The sequence below is a fragment of the Simochromis diagramma genome, unplaced genomic scaffold, assembly GCF_900408965.1.
Source record: "Simochromis diagramma unplaced genomic scaffold, fSimDia1.1 OVJJ01000361.1, whole genome shotgun sequence".
Classification (NCBI taxonomy): domain Eukaryota; kingdom Metazoa; phylum Chordata; class Actinopteri; order Cichliformes; family Cichlidae; genus Simochromis; species Simochromis diagramma.
The window spans coordinates 19349072-19366907 of NW_024386860.1; the positions used below are offsets into that span (position 1 = coordinate 19349072).

Genomic DNA, 17836 nt, shown 5'->3' on the forward strand with positions numbered 1-17836 from the left:
TTTGGGTCTACATACGGTACTTTTATTTTATAAAATCCTGTTTCACTTTCACGATTTATTACAATGAACTGTGACATCATCAGTGATGACAGCACCTGCCTCCAGGTAGTCACTTTTCTTAACTTTGATTCTGTCCTAAGGTCAAAGAAAACAGGAGGCGTGTCTGGCTTGTGATTGGCCCCTTTGTTCACCATATTTGGCAGTTGAATGCCTCTGTTATTGGTCACTCCAGTAAGCCACACCCCAGAAGACAAAAACAATAATTAATTGGCTAACAGAAGATTGGCTTTCATCAATCAGTCATCAATATTTATTGTGGCAAAGTGAACTAAAGCAGGAACAACAAACCGTTAAGACAAACACGCCATTAGTCATTAGTTAACGAGGGGCGGGGCTGTTAGTCACTCATTATTACAAAAACATGACTGGGGTGGAGGCAAAGCAAATTGTGCAGAAAAAGTTCAAAGTAGGAATGTGAGAAAAGAGGGGGAGGGGCCAAAGGTGAGGGGAGGAGCCAGATTGGAGAGGAAATATCTCCCACACTCCTCTCATAGCAGGATCAGAGGATCTAGTTTTTGACCTCCAGCAAGCAGAGAAAAGGGGAGGGGCCAGTGACAAAAGGGGTTGAGCCAGAGGAAGAAAGGGAAGAGGAATATTTTGGCCACAGAGTTTCCTGACATCCACGTCAGGTAAGGCAGAGCCAGAGGTTCAGCAGGAGTTGAGCTCCTCCATGGTCTGGTTCAGGGTCGCCTGGAGCTCCAGGTTTGCGTTCTTGGCAGAAGTCAAAGCATCTGCAACACAGAGAGGAGGGGCCAACCAGTCAATGACCAATCACATCAATCACAGGCTGGTCTCTGAGGTCTTACAGTTTTACTTTGTGACCTCAGCTGGCAGCTGATAGTGTAGTGGTAAGACTATATGCCTTTGGAGCGGGAGTTACAAGTTCGCCCTGTATTCAGTAAGGGTCCTGCTAGAAAACCATGCTAAAACCTGGAATGGCGCGGCTAAGTCTGCAGGCTGTCCGCAGCTCGGACACATGTTGTACTGTGTATGTGACAAATAACACTTGTTGTCTGTGATGAATATTGATCGTGAGCCTCACCTTCCAGACCATCGATGGTTTTCTCCAGTTTGGCCACTGAGCGCTCGGCAAACTCAGCTCTGGTCTCAGCCTGAAACACAGGAAGTCGGATGACAAAAGGGAAATACACACGGGGGAGAATGTGAAAAGCTGGTCTGTTGCAGAACCCTGATTGGTCGCTCTGGTTTGTTGTTTTGTGCAGGATAAATAGTCAAACTGAAAACGCTCGTACGTCCTGGTTTTATACTTTTTTTTAAACCCTTTCAAGATATTTTGTGTTTAGTTTTTTTCAAAATAAAACATCACACTTTATGGTCACATTAATCTTGTTTAATATTCGTGACCTCAGACAAAGTCTCAGACCTTAATTATAAAATTGAAAATACATTACACACTTAGCCTTAAACTGACGATTGGCTGACTTTATTCAGATGCTTCCCTCCATGCAGCTGAGAGCTTTTATTGTGAAAAGAAGAAACAAATCTAGTTTCTCCAACAGGTCGTGACGTCACAGGTGAACAAGACACTCACCTCCTTCAGTCTGTTGCGCAGACTCTTGATCTCCTCCTCATACCTGTCCTCCTTCTGAGAGTACTGACACACAGAGACAGCAGCCAATCAGAGAGCAGGTACACACAGGTGAGCACACAGGTGTGAGGCTGAACCGTTTCTGGTTCCAGAGACTGTACCGGCTCCGTTCCCCGGCAGATTTACCTGTGCCATGAAGCCCCACCCCCTCCTCCTACCTTGTCGGCTTGGGCCTCCAGAGACTTTGCACTTGTGAACACAGTTTTCAGCTCCTCCTCCAACACCCGGGTCTTGCTGCAGGTCAAAGGTCACATCAGAGGACACAGTGTGTCAGACAGGCATGTGGGCAGGTAGGCTCAGGTGGTGTCAGGTATCAACTACCTTCCGACTAAAGCAGGATGCACTCAGCAGAACCTGGAAATGTTATGAGCCTGACCCAACTGTCCATACGGTCCCCATCTTTAATGTTCCCGCCTCAGAACTTAGACGGAGCAGCACACCTGCACAGATGCTGCTCTGAGAGATTGCCAGGTACGGAACTGATGATGTATTCTGTCGCCAGGCAGACAGGTGCAAGGTGGAACACCATAAATGTGATCCTGTAGGCTCCGCCCCTTTGTTTTCAAGTCATGAGGATGCCAACAAAGCCATTGATTTACATTTCTACCTCACCTGCTGCTTGACATCGTGTTATCAAGATGGCTGCCGAGTGTCGAGAACTGCTTCTAGAAGGATTTTAATCAACCCGACACCACCTGAGCACCCTACGAGTTTGTGTGTGTGTCATCAGGTGTGTGTGCGCGCGCACTGTCAGGTGTCATTGAGCCTGCAGGTAGATTCATGCAGAGCAACAAGAGGAGGAGGGTGAGGAGGAGGAGCTGAAGCAGCAGATAAAGGTCAGAGATCATGGAGGCAGTGGGAGGTCAGGAGGAGGAGCTTCACTCGGACAGCAGGTCCAGGTCACGTGACCCTCAGTACCTTATCCTCGGACGCCTGCAGACTCTTCAGCGAGTGATCGAAGCTCCTCAGCTGCTCCTCCAACCTCCGAACCTTACTGTGAGACAGGTGGAGGCAGGTAGCAGGGCATGCAGACAGTTGCCGTAGAAACAGACAGGGAGAAAGAGGCGGAGCTGTTACAGAAGCAGTGTGGCATCACATCAATGTGATGTCAAAGTTACCAGGTGTGTCAAAGCAGCTTCATGCTGTTACAGAGGCAGGTATGTCCACTTCATTAGGAACACCTACCCGCTCGAAACTCACCTGTGTGGTCCCCGAGGTGTTCCTAATAAAGTGGCTCTGAAAGTGTGTGTGTGTGTGTGTGTGTGTGTGTGTGGGGGGAACCTCTCTGCCTGCTCCGCTCGTTCTTCAGCTCGCTCCAGCTCCCCTTCCACCATCACCAGTTTACGAGCCACCTGTCAATCAAACAGCACACTGCATTCCTGTGTACGACACCACTATGTACTACTAGGGCTGGGTCATATCATACCGTTCACGGTAATACCGATAGATGTATAATATGGCGATAGAATATGGGTAAAACGCGCATGCGCAGTGCCTTTGTTTACATACGCACATGGCGGCGACGCAGAACAAGAAGAGCGAAAGCGGATCGTTGAATGAAACAGATGAACCTGAACTGGTTTGTAAAATGCTGCAGCTTCACTGGTGTGGAACTGGTTTAGCTTTCGTCCGTCAGATACACAACAAAGCACTATTTTTGGTAGCGCATGCTAGCGGGCCGTCGTTATTACCGTGTTGTTTGGAAAATACGGCGCACTTAAAATCAATCCTTTGATTTCTCTGAAAGTCGACAGAGCCCCTTATAATCCCGTGTGTCTTATGTATGAACTCTGGTTGTGTTTACTGACCTCGAAACGATTTTATGTGCACGGCGCTCGAAAATCTGTCAAATGTTTCAGTACGACTTTGCTAAGCTACGAAGCCGCACCGCTTGATGATTGTCGGAGCATTACGGCTATCGTAGGCAGAGCCTCGCGGAGTGATACGTACTGTGCTTCAACATAATATTACTGTACTGTGTGTGTATAACCTCTTTTTAAGTGTTGTGGATGTTATACATGGTTATGCTGAGGATATGTCGGCCAGTTTCCACTGGAAATGCCTTTTGGTTAAACTGTCAGCGAGGAGTTTGCACTGTTACATTTTTATATAACTTTAATGCACATAAAAAACAGCTGCTTGTTTAAGTGAAAATACTTTGATGTTTTTTTTTTTGCACTAATAAAGTTGTGGAGTTGTAAAGTATTTTGTCTCGTGTCAATTATATCGTCAGTTATATCGTTATCGCAGATTTTCAGATGTATATTGTGATAAATATTTTTGGTCATATCGCCCTGCTCTAACTATGTGGTAATGCCAGTAGCAGCGTGTGCAGTACTGCAGTACCTCCTCGTACTTGCGGTCTGCCTCCTCAGCGATGGTTTTGGCCTCCCTCAGCTGCACCTCCAGCAGCTCCATCTTCTCCTCGTCCTTCAGAGCTCTGTTCTCAATCACCTTCATCCCCCTGATTGTGGACAAAGTTATGTGATCACATTTAACCTTTGACCTTCTCAGCACTGCTGCTGTGTAAAACAGCTACAAACAAATCCTGCAGTGCTTCTCTACAGTCATAGTACTGCCACAGTATTACTGTGTATTATTACAAGCTGTAGTACTTTGCAGTATTTGTGGAATACAAGCGCCCTCTGACCTCTCGCTCTCGTCGGCTACCTTCTCAACCTCGTCCAGCTTGTGCAGCGCGGCGGCGAGTCTCTCCTGAGTGCGGTCCAGGTTCTCCTCGCTGAGCTGCAGACGCCGACCCAGAGACGTGACCTCGGCCTCCGCCTGCGGGGAGACAGACACAGGTCAGCTGACACATCGACATCTAACCCCCCAGGGGCGCAAACATCCTGTCATTCCCCATCCTGTTCCTTCCTTTCACAATAAAATTCCTTTTCACACACACAAGTGCACGCACACACACACACACACACACAAGTGCACGCACACACACACACACACAAGTGCACGCACACACACACACACACAAGTGCACGCACACACACACACACACACACACACACACACACACACACAAGTGCACGCACACACACAGTGACAGCTGCACATGAAATACTTAAAGCTAAAAATGTGTTTTTTACTAGTTATGAAACATTGTTATTGTAGTAATAACAAGCTTGCTCTGGTTCAGGAGCACAAACAGGAAATGACATAGGAATCATCTGTTTTATAAATAATGTTTCTGATTTCATGATTCACAAACAAAAACAAAGCTTAACTGTAGTTTGTCTATTTACTCTTAAATTATGAAACTCTACTTTAATTCTGCTTAAAGTCGAGTTTCAGCAGCAGAACGCACAAGCAGACTGCGGCCTTTTTAATCCAGCACCTTTAATCTGGAGGTAACAGGAAGTGAAACGGGTCAGGCTTCCTGTACGCATCAGGTCACACAGCCAAGTGTGTGTGTTATCAGCAGCTTCATGTTGCCGTTTATCAGCGCGTCACGCCCTGATACACACACACACACACACACACACACACACTGTACTGCAGTACTCAGAGTACACACTCCGCTGACAGGAAGGGTACTGGATATTTACTGTAACAGGTAGCAATGAGGCTGTGCACACTGTGGGGGAGGAACCACATGTGAGCCACCTCCAGATGTGCGTGAGTCAACGCACCTATCAATCATAGGCATTTTCACAACACTTTGATAATCGGAGGAAATGATGTCGCTGCAGCACAACAACAGTAAGATAAATAACAGGATATTTGTGGAGTCCGGTGACGTAGGCGGTCAAGATGGCAGCTTGAATAGAGATTGACAGACCACGCGACTTTCGCACATTGCATGCCGGGAACTCGTGGCAAAACAATCCAAGTACCGCATCAAATGCAAGCATTTGCAGCAACGTTCATTCTCCGGTTCCAATACCTTCTTGGTTTTTCTTTGCCCCCCAAAAAAGGTATGTACAAAACGAAGGAGAACAATGCCGGTCCGTACAAAGACGGACTCAACAAAAAGGCAAAGAAAAGATACGAGGAAAAAACCAAAGGAGTGAAAGGGTCAGACCCCTACGAGCACACAGAGTGGACAAAAGACGTGAGCGTGCTACCCAACTTTCACCACGCTCATATTTATAGTTATACGGTTCTTGGAGTGAGTGCACTTGTCACGGACAAACGAGCGGCATTTAATCCCTGTAAACGGCTGCTGCACCAAAGGAACAAAGTTCTCCCTACTGTTCCCAGCGGTGCTGGTGCTGAAAAAGGGCAGACGTGAGTTTACCGACCCAAAAAAAAAAAAAAAAAAGCCCAGGACCACATTCTGTCTTTACTTTAAGGGAGTTATTTACAGTCAGGGCTTGGATTTAAACACTACCCTTTTTCTTTTCCTTTTTTTTTTTTCTTGCCCTAGCGTTAATTAACACGCTATACACGATATACTTTGCACCTCCTAACTGTTTAGTTTTAATATTATAGGGCTTCGCAGTTTTATTTGATTTATTCAGTTGTGCTGCTTCTGAGGATACGAAGCTCACTAAGACTATTAAATTCCTCTTTTAGTTTTTCAGTTGTTATGAAGCCCTTTTCAGTTTGTTCAGCTAGCTAAGTCCCGGAATGACTGTTTTCCTCATATTACATTGATTTAATATGCTGCTGGCGACAGGTCCTGTTTATGACTGTTCGACTGGTTAGAGTCACGGACCATAAAGTTTATGTTTTGCTTTCTGGGGCTCATAGCCCACCTGAGGGTGACTAGTGTTCTTGGTTGCCCCAGACGTATCTGTTTAAATGTTTATCAGTTGGTATTTTTATTTACTTCCAACCCCCCCCCCCCCCCCCATTTTTCTTACAGCCAGCCTTCCAAATATTGTCCACTCAGTACTGAACTCCTGGTTCTAATAATAAGTTACCCCACAGTTATATGTCTGACACGTATTGCATGATGGCGAATAAGCCACAAAGGGCCCTTACTTTAATGACCTGGAATGTAAAGGGCCTTAACCACTCAATAAAAACAAGAAAATCATGACATTTATCAAATCAAAAAAAGTTGACATTGTCTTTCTTCAAGAGACTCACTTGTCTCCCCAAGAGTCAGATAAACTTTGCCATGATTGGGTGGGTCAGGTATTCTTTTCGTGTGGCAGCAGTCAGAGTAGGGGTGTCGCAATTTTAATTCATAAGCAGTTATAGTTTAAATGCTCCCGGATGGTTAAGGATGAAGATGGGCAGACATTGCTACTCTTGGCTGAGATTCAAGGCCATAGGATGATTTTAAGCAATATCTATGCACCAAACATCGACGACCCCACCTTTTTTGGAAACTTGGAATGCAAAATTAGTGATATGGGCGACTACCCAATCCTGATAGCAGGGGACTTGGTCATGGATGATATACTGGATCGAAGCACTCCCTCACAGCGACACTCTAGATCAGCGTCGGTCGCTATAAAAATGTGTAGGACCTTGGGTTTGGTGGACGTATGGAGAGTATTCAACCCATCCACAAGAGATTACACCTTTTATTCTGCCCCCACAACACTCTGTCAAGAATAGATTATTTTCTTGTGTCAAATTCTATCATGCCCTCAGCAATGTCTTGCTCTATTGGTAGTACACACGTTTCTGACCACGCCTCTGAGCTCATTTGGTAGCCCCCCCCCCCCCCCCCCCCCAAGTCTCCCCGATGGAGGCTAAACTCAAGCCTTTTACATGATCCCAACTTTTTCCACTCCTTAAGAGAGCAGATCAATTCTTATATAGAAATTAACCTCTCTACAGCTCCCAGTGCGGGTGTAGCATGGGAAGCTTTGAAAGCTTTTATTAGAGGGTTCATCATCCAGCATGCCTCATATAAGAAGAGAACTGCTCTGACCAAGCAGATAGACCTGGAGAGGAAGATTGCCATAGCTGAAGCCGCTTTTAAGGCAGACATGAGCTCAGCAAATCTGACCCACCTAACTAGACTTAAATATGAGTTTAACTCAATTTTGACTCAGAAAATGGAGTTCTCTCTATTTCAGGCAGAAATACTTCGAAGATGGAGATAAACCTGGCAAACTGCTTGCAAGATATATTAAACAAAAAGAAGCTCAGGCTATCATAGCAGCAGTTAGAGCACAGGATGGCACTATGGTGTCGAAACCCTCTGAAGTGAATGAAGCCTTTAGAGATTTCTATATGCAACTCTACTCCTCAGAAGTACAAGCAAACTCTCAGGAAATTAACAGTTTTCTCTCCCCCCTCAACCTCCCAACTCTCTATAAGACACAGGTGGACTCCCTGGACGCCCCAATTTCAGAGGAAGAAATCTTAAGGGTAATCAAAAACCTTCCAATTGACAAGGCCCCTGGGCTGGATGGGTTTACAGCAGAGTTTTACAGGAACTTTGCAGAGGAGCTCTCCCCTTTACTCCTGCAAATGTGTGAGGAGGCCCTGGACAAGGGCAGCCTGCCACCAACACTGTCAGAGGCACTCATTTCCCTTGTCTTACAGAAAAACAAAGACCCACTTGACTGTAAGAGTTACAGACCAATAAGCTTGATCAATTGCGATTGCAAAATTTTAGCTAAGGTACTAGCAACCAGATTAGATAAGGTCATGACTTACTTAATACACCCCGACCAAGTTGGTTTTATTCGGACCGCAGCTCTGCCGATAATATTAGACGCCTAATTGATATTATGTGGGCAACCCAGAATAAATCCCCTACGGGGGACTTCTCTCCAGCTGTAGCCCTCTCCCTAGATGCAGAGAAAGCATTCGACAGGGTAGAGTGGCGTTTTCTATTTTGTGTAATGGAAGCATTTGGCTTTGGCCCAAAATTCATAAGGTGGGTCAAACTTCTCTACAACAATCCAAGAGCATCAATACTAACGAACCGTGTTATATCACAGTCCTTCAACCTCCACGGAGGTACAAGACAGGGCTGCCCACTGAGTCCTCTGCTTTTTGCTCTAGCTTTAGAGCCTCTGGCAGCGACAATACGTACAGACCCTGATTTTCCAGGTATCCAGGTCCACAATAATAATCACAAATTGATGCTCTATGCTGATGACGGCCTGGTCCTAATATCGCAGCCAGAACGCTCTCTACCTGCTCTCTTAAGAATTATTAACCGGTTCTCTAATATATCAGGATATAGAGTACATTGGTCAAAGTCTGAAGCGCTCCCTCTGACAGCCTTCTGCCCCAAAACCCTGTTCCAGCCAGGGGATTTCAGCTGGCCTCAGACTGGTATTAAATACTTGGGCATTACATTCCCCCGTTTGTTATACAACATAGACCAGGCTAATTTTGAACCTCTATTGGACAAGTTCAGAACCGACATAATTAGATGGTCCCCTTTGTTTCTCACCCTTTGGGGTAAAGTTAACATCATCAAAATGAATTGTGCTCCAAAATGTAATTACCTACTACAAACACTCCCGCTAGAAATCCCATCAATTTGACAGATTGTGCAACCAATTCATACGGAATAACAGACGCCCTAGAATAAAGCTTAAAAAGCTACAGCAGCCAGTGGAGTCGGGTGGCCTGGGGGTCCCAGATTTACTGTTTTACCATTATGCTTTCAGTCTGAGACACATGGTTCACTGGCCCTCCCTCCAGAGCGAGCCCCCCCATGGTTTAGTCTGGAGAGTACTTTGTGCTCACCACTCCCTCCGATGTACATTTTAACCACCAAGCTCCCACCAGATATACAAACCCACCCCATTCTTCCGTTTCTGCAGACGGTCTGGAAGAGGGTGGCCTTGCTATTAAATTTTAACTCCCACCTTCATACTGAGGCCTCCATATGGCTCAATCCCAAACTCTGCATTAATAAGTTTCCGTTTTTCTGGAGACTGTGGGTCCAGACTGGGATACTTGTTCAAGTCCTTCAACAACCTTAAAGCAGTTTCGGTTGCCACAGAGTCAGTTTTGGAGGTACTTGCAGCTCCGGCACTTATTGCTCAAAACTTTTGGTTCCTCCTCCACACCACCTCCAACTATTGAATATCTCAGCTACATCAAAAAAAAAAAATCTTTGGGGGAGGTCGTGAAGTCTCTAAATATTACTCAATGCTTGTTAAGGGCACGAGTAAAGGGCTACCCGCCCTCCGGTCAGCTTGGGAATCTGACCTTGGTGTGGTTTTTACAGATCAGGAATGGACTACAATTTTGCAGAATAGTAAAAAGGTGTCCAGGGAACTTAGAACGAGACTAATCCAATTTAAATTACTACACCGAATTTACTGGTCGCCACACAGACTGTATAGGGCGAACCTCATGCAGATGTCAGACTGGGGTGGGCACATTGACCCATATGATTTGGAGCTGTCCTAAAACCCAAATCTTTTGGACTGAGATACATGACTTTATCAAATCAACCATACGATGGGATATCCCTTTTTCACCAAGACTATTTGTTTTGGGGGGACCCATCACTCCTTAAATATGCTCCGCCTAAGGCTGCTGAGGGTACAGACTGCATTGATGCTGGGGCGTAAACTCATTATTTCCCAGTGGAAGGCCCCTTCCACCCCACCTGTCTCTGTATGGCATATTCAACTAGTGATACTCGCTGCACTGTCATACAGGCTTCTGAATAAAGTGGAGAGTTTCCATCTGAAGTGGGATCCATATCTGTCCAGAATAAAACGAACAGACTAGAACTTGGAGTGGGACAGACATTGACATTCTGACGAAGCACCCTCAGGGATGTCAGGGTGTGGCATGCAGTAAGACCCACATAGTCAAAGGCTGGCTGTTTTTGTTTGTTTCTCTCTTGCTTTGTTTGTCCCCCTCATTTTGGTTTTGTATTCTCTACTGTTCTGCTGCTATGCTGATGCTTTTTTTTTTTATGTGATGTAATCTGTCTCTGCAGTGGACTGTAGTGTTCTCAAAGCACAATAAAATATTAATCACAAAAAAACAAAAACAGGATATTTGTAAATGTTTACAAACATAAGAGCTCAGTTATAAACATCCAGAATATTACAGAGGTGAAATATATCTGTGTTTAAAGAAGCAACAGGAACGTGTTCATCGAGCTTCATCACTTCCTGTTCACGCTGGCCGCCGGGTTAACGCATTCTCCTCCAGCATCATCAAACACGATCAGCATGTTGTCACGGACAGCTTAAACAGCCAATCAGAGTGAAAACAGCACCATGCTGAGCCAATCAAGTGGCTGGACCAAATATTCACAAAAACTCAGGCGACTGTGTCAGCGAGCCCACAAACTTAGAAAAGGTGAGCGCCCTCTGCTGCAGTGCTGCTGGAACTACACAGCTCGCCCGATCTCGCCCTGCTTCAAACACGCCGAGTTCGCTCTAAACTTCAGGCTGTACACCAATCAGAGCCAGCCGCATCAGGCACACTTCCTGTTTTGTGACTGAGGTCTGATTGCGAGTAATGGAATCACTTCCTGTCTGACGGCAGGCAAATGCAGTGCCACATAAGCCTTTAAGCCCTACCACAGAACCAAGTCCGCCAGAGCTTATCTTTATATTTTTACAGGCTGTGGAGCCATTTTTGGGAGCATTTCAAGTTGCTATACATCAATACAACAGTTATAGCCCAAATTTTAATACATGTATGCATTAAGTCCATAGTAACTACATAAATTGCATAAAAGTGCAATGAACAAGAAAATTGAAAAGTATTTTTGATTTTTTACATACATTTCTAGTTAGAGAAATTTTTATAATTTTTATATACTGCAGGAAAAACAAAAATAAATATTATAATACAAATTTGCAAAAGATTCAGCATGTGCATCAAAATAAACTATTTCCAGCAGTGCAGTTTGAGTTGTAAGCATCCCAAAAACTATTCAGAAAAGCATAACGCTAAATATGACTTTTAAAAACACCAGTATAGGCTTATAAGGCCCTGAAGCTAAAAAAACCCGACATTTTCCGCAAAAATGACGTCACTTCTGGTCTCGGCCAGGTAATGGCGGACATGCGATTGTTCGCGCTGACGTCTATTCCAATGGAGGAAGTGTTTTGAACAGCTGAAAGCGTGTTTCTGGAACATTATGTTTTTGTTGCTGCAAGCGCTTTTTATGCAGTTTTTTCAAAGCTTTATGTGGAAGGAAACTGTGACTTAGGACAAGCTGATGGCATAAGATGTAAGTACAACTCCTCCGGTTTCATATGCAAAAAATTTTTGCGCCATCTTACGTGGTTCCAGTTCTACAGAGATTTAAAAATAGTTACGCAAAACGGAGCGTGCCCACTCCGACCGGTTTTAAAGGGTTAAACCCACAATGACAAATGCACAGCAGTACAGGACTGTGGGAGCGCAGCCTCATGCCACCTTACAGGAAACAGCTGTGAAATACGTGATGTCATCGCCTGTGACTTAAGGACATCGTTTCTGTGCGTGTGCCGTACCTCCTCCCGGGTCTTCTTCTCCTTCTCCACCTCCTTCTGCAGTCGCTCTGCCCGCTCCTCGGCCTCCTCAGCCTGCTCCTGCAGGACTTTGATCTTTTTCTTCACTGCCTCGATGCTGTTCATGCCGCCACTCATCTTTTCTTCTTCTACTGCACAGAAAAAGTTTATTACACACTTTTCACAGTAAAACAGAGCGCCGCACATACCTAGTCTGAAATAAACTATCAGCAGGAAGTCCGTTCAAACGACGTTTTGTAAGAGGGAAATAATCACAGCTGTGGTCAGAGGGAGGCCCTCTATCACTGAGCCGGGGAGCGAACACAGCGAGCCGCGGTGTGATACACAACATGGAGCTTTTCAGAGCTCTGTGTGTAAATACATGAATCCAAGAAAAGGGGCAAGGGGAGCTCACTTCTACAACCTGTTAACGGTCCGGACTTGTCCACGCCAGTAAACACGACTTTACAATAACGTAAACACAAACGCAGACCAAATGTCTCCGTTTAGAAATGATCCTGAAAAGAAAAACAAGAATAAGGCAGAATTTACACGTTAGTCGAAGCTCAGAGAAAAATCAAACATTGAGGCAAGAATTCAAACGCTGAGCTCAACAGCTGGAAAGAAAGAAGCAAGAACCTGAGCCATTTCAGGAAGAGCTCTGTGTTAGTGGCCTTTAAAACAAATGTCGCAGCGCCAGTCACAAATAGAGCTGCATGTCATCAGGGGGGTTTCAGAGTGGACTCAGATCATCATCCATTGGGCGTAAAACGTACAGCTTATTGCACCAGCAGCATCTGCTCTTATAGAACTATCATTAGCTTACAGCTTTAAGTGTTTATGGTCTGTGCTAACTAACAATAAAGACAAGATGATAGTTTATTAAATTTTAATGAAATTTGCAGATTGTTTTAGTGAAGTTTAATAAACTCCTTGCTATCTAAAATATAACAGGACACCGGAGTAAATTCTCGAGCATCTCACACTTCTGATAATCAGCTGTCTGCTTGAGGTTTATTCAGCTGTGTAAAAACTATAACTTTAATCTCAGCCAAACTGATTTACTCAGGAACAAATAAAATACTGAAAAGAGCCAAACAATAACATTTTTAAGTTATCTAAGTGACTCATATATATTTAACCTGAGTAGCGAAAGACGGCGGTGGGTTTGAAAATGATTTGCCGGGAGTCCGGTGTTCTCACGGCTCTAGTGAGCCCTGCCCCCGGCTAGCTATCGAGCTAGTGGGTAACAGATGTGTCCGAAAACATCGGAGCGCTTTTGAAAATATGTGGCGTCTTGATAAACTGAGCAGATATTTGAGGTGTACACAGCTACATTCTCGCCTGAAAATATGTTAAACGTTTATATTGTGACCCAGAAAGAATAATAAGAGTAATATTAAAACTAACTAGCTGCCGCCATTGTTGGGAACTGAGCTGGGCTGCGCTATGAGTTCTAGGACAGAGCTACTTCTTCTTCGGGGTTTAACGGCAGCTGGCATCCTTGTACATGCAGTGCTGCCATCTTCTGTTTCAGTCTGTTATTACACTCTTAAATCCTGCTACTTATTCCTGCGTCTTTTGTGATCTTACAAAGCTTCAAACGACGCGTCGACTATTAAATCAGTCGTCGACGATTTTGATAGTCGACGTAATCGTGACTAGTCGACCAATCATGGCAGCCCTAGAGACCAGTCTTACTTGTTATCATCTATCGTCCACCTGGGCCTTACACAGAGTTTGTCTGATTTCTCAGACTTTTTATCTGATTTAGTTCTGAGCTCAGATAAAATAATTATTGTGGGTGATTTTAACATCCATGTAGATGCTAAAAATGACAGCCTCAACATGGCATTTAATCTGTTATTAGACTCAATTAGCTTCTCTCAAAATGTAAAAGAACCCACCCAGCTTGATGATGACACCATCAACATGCGCCATCGCGGTAGAGAGGTATAGTCAAAATCTCTACCGTTGGCCAAATTTATATCGTTTCTACCGCCCACCCCTAGTTACAAATTATCTTCTTATGGACTCATCTCTGTGCTTGTCCTGCTAGACCTCAGTGCAGCGTTCGATACTGTCGACCATAATATCCTATTAGAGCGATTAGAACATGCTGTAGGTATTACAGGTACTGCACTGCAGTGGTTTGTATCATATCTATCTAATAGACTCCAGTTTGTGCATGTAAATGGAGAGTCCTCTTCACACGCTGAGGTTAATTATGGAGCTCCACAGGGTTCAGTGCTAGGACCAGTTCTGTTTACATTATACATGCTTCCCTTAGGCAGCATCATTAGAAGACATAGCATACATTTACACTGCTATGCAGATGACACCCAGCTCTATCTGTCCATGAAGCCAGATAACACACACCAATGAGTTAAACTGCAGGAATGTCTTAAAGACAGAAAGACCTGGATGGCCGCTAACTTTCTGCTTCTTCATTCAGATCAAACTGAGGTTATTGTACTCGGCCCTGAAAATCTTAGAAATATGGTATCTAAGCAGATTCTTATTCTGGATGGCATTACCTTGGCCTCCAGTAACACTGTGAGGAACCTTGGAGTCATTTTTGACCAGGACATGTCCTTCAACGCACATATTAAACAAATATGTAAGACTGCTTTCTTCCATTTGTGCAACATCTCTAAAGTTAGAAATATCCTGTCTCAGAGTGACGCTGAAAAACAAGTTCATGCATTTATTACTTCCAGGCTGGACGACTGTAATTCATTATTATCAGGATGTCCAAAAAACTCCCTGAAAAGCCTTCAGCTAATCCAAAATGCTGCAGCAAGAGTCATGACAGGGACTAGAAAGAGAGCATACTTGAGCCTGATTCTGCCAGAGGTTTCTTCCTGTTAAAAGGGAGTTTTTCCTTCCCACCATCACCAAAGCCCTTGCTCATATAATTGTTTGGGCTTTCTCTGTTTCCCTCGCATTATTGAAGGGCCTTTACTTTACCATATATGGCACCTTGGGGCAACTGTTGTTGTGATTTGGCGCTATATAAATAAAACTGAGTTGCATTAAACCAACGTGTGTATTTTTGAGTGACCAAGCCGGTTCTCGAATGTGTAAGAAAGATTATGGATATGCTGTGTTGCTGGTGATACTTGAATGGCTCGAACTCATGAAGAACCAAAACAAAAACCTGCTTTTCCTGGAACGAGTCAACTCTGAAGCGACATGACTGTCAAGTTCTGACAGCCCACGGTAACATGGATGGGACATAGCATAACATAGGGCTGTGTGATATGACCAAAACCTCATATCCCGATATAAGACATCTATCGTCCCGATAACAACAACAACAACAACAACAATAATAATAATGGATTGCATTTATATAGCGCTTTTCGGGATTCAAAGCACTTCACAATACCACTATTCATTCACTCTCACATTCATATACTGGTGGAGGCAGCTACAGTTGCAGCCACAGCTGCCCTGTGGCAGACTGACAGAGGCGAGGCTGCCATATCGCGCCATCGGCCCCTCTGGCCACCACCAGTAGGCAGTAGGTGAAGTGTCTTGCCCAAGGACACAACGACCGAGACTGCCCGAGCTGGGGCTCGTACTGGCAACCTTCCGATTACAAGACGAACACCCAACTCTTGAGCCACGCTCGCCCAATATAACGATATAAATTACAAAAACTTTAACATTTTCTGAAAGTTCTGTGAATCTCGGGCAGCTCGACTTGCGTAAAGTGTTTCCAGCTGGGCGTTGTGTACCTGGAGTTGAGTGTTTTAACCGATGCATGAAACGATACAATTTTAGACATAAGTTGTAAAGGCCGCCGTTTTCTTTGTAAGTATTTATCACACAGCGTGCTGTGGGGAAAAGCCTGTTCCAACATTTGAGTCTAAGGTTTATTTTTTAGCACCTGACGGCCCTTTTTTGCTTCTCATCTGTAAATACTCTGCATACTCTTTCACGTGATTCAGTTTATTTTGAAAAGTCTCAACAGGATCTTGAGCTTTATTGTGAAAGGTTTATGTGGAAAATAAACAAGCGGACATGCGATGGTTTTACCAACGTTATTGCTAACGACAAGGCATAAAAACAGGCGCTTGTCTGTCCTTAGTGTGGTTATATTAAATATAAGAGAAAGAGAGAACTTTAAGAAATTAATATAGCCACTACAGTGACCATCAAAACCATGAAAAAAATATTGCCGTAAACAGTTTGTTTTGCAACACCACAAAACAAACGATAGCGTAAAATGAAACGATAGACGTTTTTATATCGTCATCCGATATATATCGTTATATCGAACAGCCCTAGTATAACATCTTAGCTCAGACAGAAGGCGGCGTGGTTATTTCTGCTGTCAGATCCCAATGACATCCTGCAGCCCACAGAGAAACATGGGTTTCACGCTCTTGAGATGAACGAAGAGGGCAGAGCAATCTCTGCTTTAGATCATCTCCACAGAACAGCGTCCTCTGGGAGGATCCGATATTTGGATTGGGTGTCAGCAACGAGTTGATCTCGGGGAATTTTCCTCGTAGTCAGCTGACACAAATCCGCTGAGATGGGTAGCCGCTGTTCCACCTGAGCACCAGTGGCTCTTTCGTGTGTTGCACCAGCCTCTTGATTCCCAACACCGCCAAGCTGAAGGCTGTAAGAACGACTGCTACACTTGAGCTCAGCTCAGATTCTTAGAGTACTCTGGTTATTCTTAATAATCTGATTTCCCCACACTGCTGGGCCTGAGCAATGACCCATCCTCCAAGTGTGATTAATGTACAGGGTCATCACCCGTATTTTTGACCACTGCTTAAACTGATCAAATCGGAAGTGTAGGTCAGAGTTGAAGCTTTGACCTGAAGAGGCACGTTCAGGGGGCGGTTCTAGTTCTCTCCCCCTATGATTGGCTTTTTTAAATAAAGTTGGTCTGAATAAAACTCAAACTTTAGTCCCTCCCTGTGCCCGCGCACCTCTCACGTGCTCAGGTCGTTTATCCATACCTCATCGATTATTACCGACTTTATCGGAAGCACGTTTTTCACACCTGACTTCCTCTTGTGTGCGCCACTGTTTGTTCCGTGTTAGCACGTTAGCGCCGGAAGCTAGCTGCGGACACCGCCCTGTTAGCGGCTAGTTCGTTAGCTCAGCTCAAGTGTGCTCAGCTTTACCCGTGTGTCCCCCACTTACCTGTCCGAATCCTTGGAAAGAGTCACACCTGTAGCTCGCGCCCTTCTTCCGCTGCACTCACTTCCCGGTCAGCTAACTGTTAGCTGTTGGCGGCTAATGCCTCACTCTCCGTGAAGTTCGACGAACTGTGAATCGCGCTCCGTCTCAGCCTCCGCGGACTCGAGTCTCGTGTCGGTCCTCGTGCTCCCTGTTCGGGTGATGGTCTCGATTTCTGGTCTAGGGTTCTGGTCGCGCTGAGTCTGGATTCCGGTTCCAGCCAACTCCCAATTCAGGAGACTCCGCCCTCTTCCGGGTTAAATTCGCTCCACGGGAAGTGATGTTGCACTATGTCCTCTTCAAAGTAAAAGTCCGAAAGAAGAAGCTGCCGAGTATCAAAGTTTAAAATCAGACTCCTGAGCTCTGTGAATACCTCCCGGACAGCTCACATTAACGCTCTCTATCAAAACTAAAGAAAGTGTATTAATTCTTTGTGCAAATATGACTGTTTTAAATGAATTAAAACGTACTATTTACTTTTCGCCCTGTAACAGCAGCGATCTGTGGTCCTGGGACATCGATCAAGCCGCTCTTCTATGGAACCAGCTCCCTGTTCGGATTATACAATTTTCTTCCTGTTAAAAGGGAGTTTTTCCTTCCCACTGTTGCC

The 17836-nt window shown here is 44.8% G+C and overlaps 1 protein-coding gene and 1 long non-coding RNA gene across 4 annotated transcripts in view; one reads left to right on the forward strand and one right to left on the reverse strand.

Moving 5' to 3' along the window:
• Positions 1 to 17496, reverse strand: LOC120733026 (tropomyosin alpha-3 chain-like). 3 transcript variants are annotated; one of them, XM_040031024.1, is made up of 9 exons: positions 17191 to 17496; positions 12025 to 12173; positions 4320 to 4453; positions 4016 to 4133; positions 2951 to 3021; positions 2588 to 2663; positions 1613 to 1675; positions 1103 to 1172; positions 1 to 791 (listed from the first exon to the last, which is right to left on the reverse strand). In XM_040031024.1, exons 2-9 carry the CDS (start codon positions 12157 to 12159, stop codon positions 709 to 711), a joined length of 750 nt encoding a protein of 249 aa, XP_039886958.1. In that variant the 5' UTR covers positions 12160 to 12173; positions 17191 to 17496; the 3' UTR covers positions 1 to 708. The 3 variants fall into 3 exon arrangements, with proteins under 3 accessions (XP_039886958.1, XP_039886957.1, XP_039886956.1); XM_040031023.1 differs by lacking the exon at positions 2588 to 2663 and adding an exon at positions 1828 to 1903 and having other exon boundaries at positions 12025 to 12170; positions 17191 to 17495; XM_040031022.1 differs by lacking the exon at positions 2588 to 2663 and adding an exon at positions 1828 to 1903 and having other exon boundaries at positions 17191 to 17494.
• The window catches only part of LOC120733030, a 27881-nt gene continuing 26300 nt past the window's right edge, over positions 16256 to 17836 (forward strand). Inside the window, exon 1 of the long non-coding RNA XR_005695729.1 lies at positions 16256 to 16833. This is a non-coding gene — a long non-coding RNA (uncharacterized LOC120733030). The remainder of the gene's footprint in view (positions 16834 to 17836) is intronic.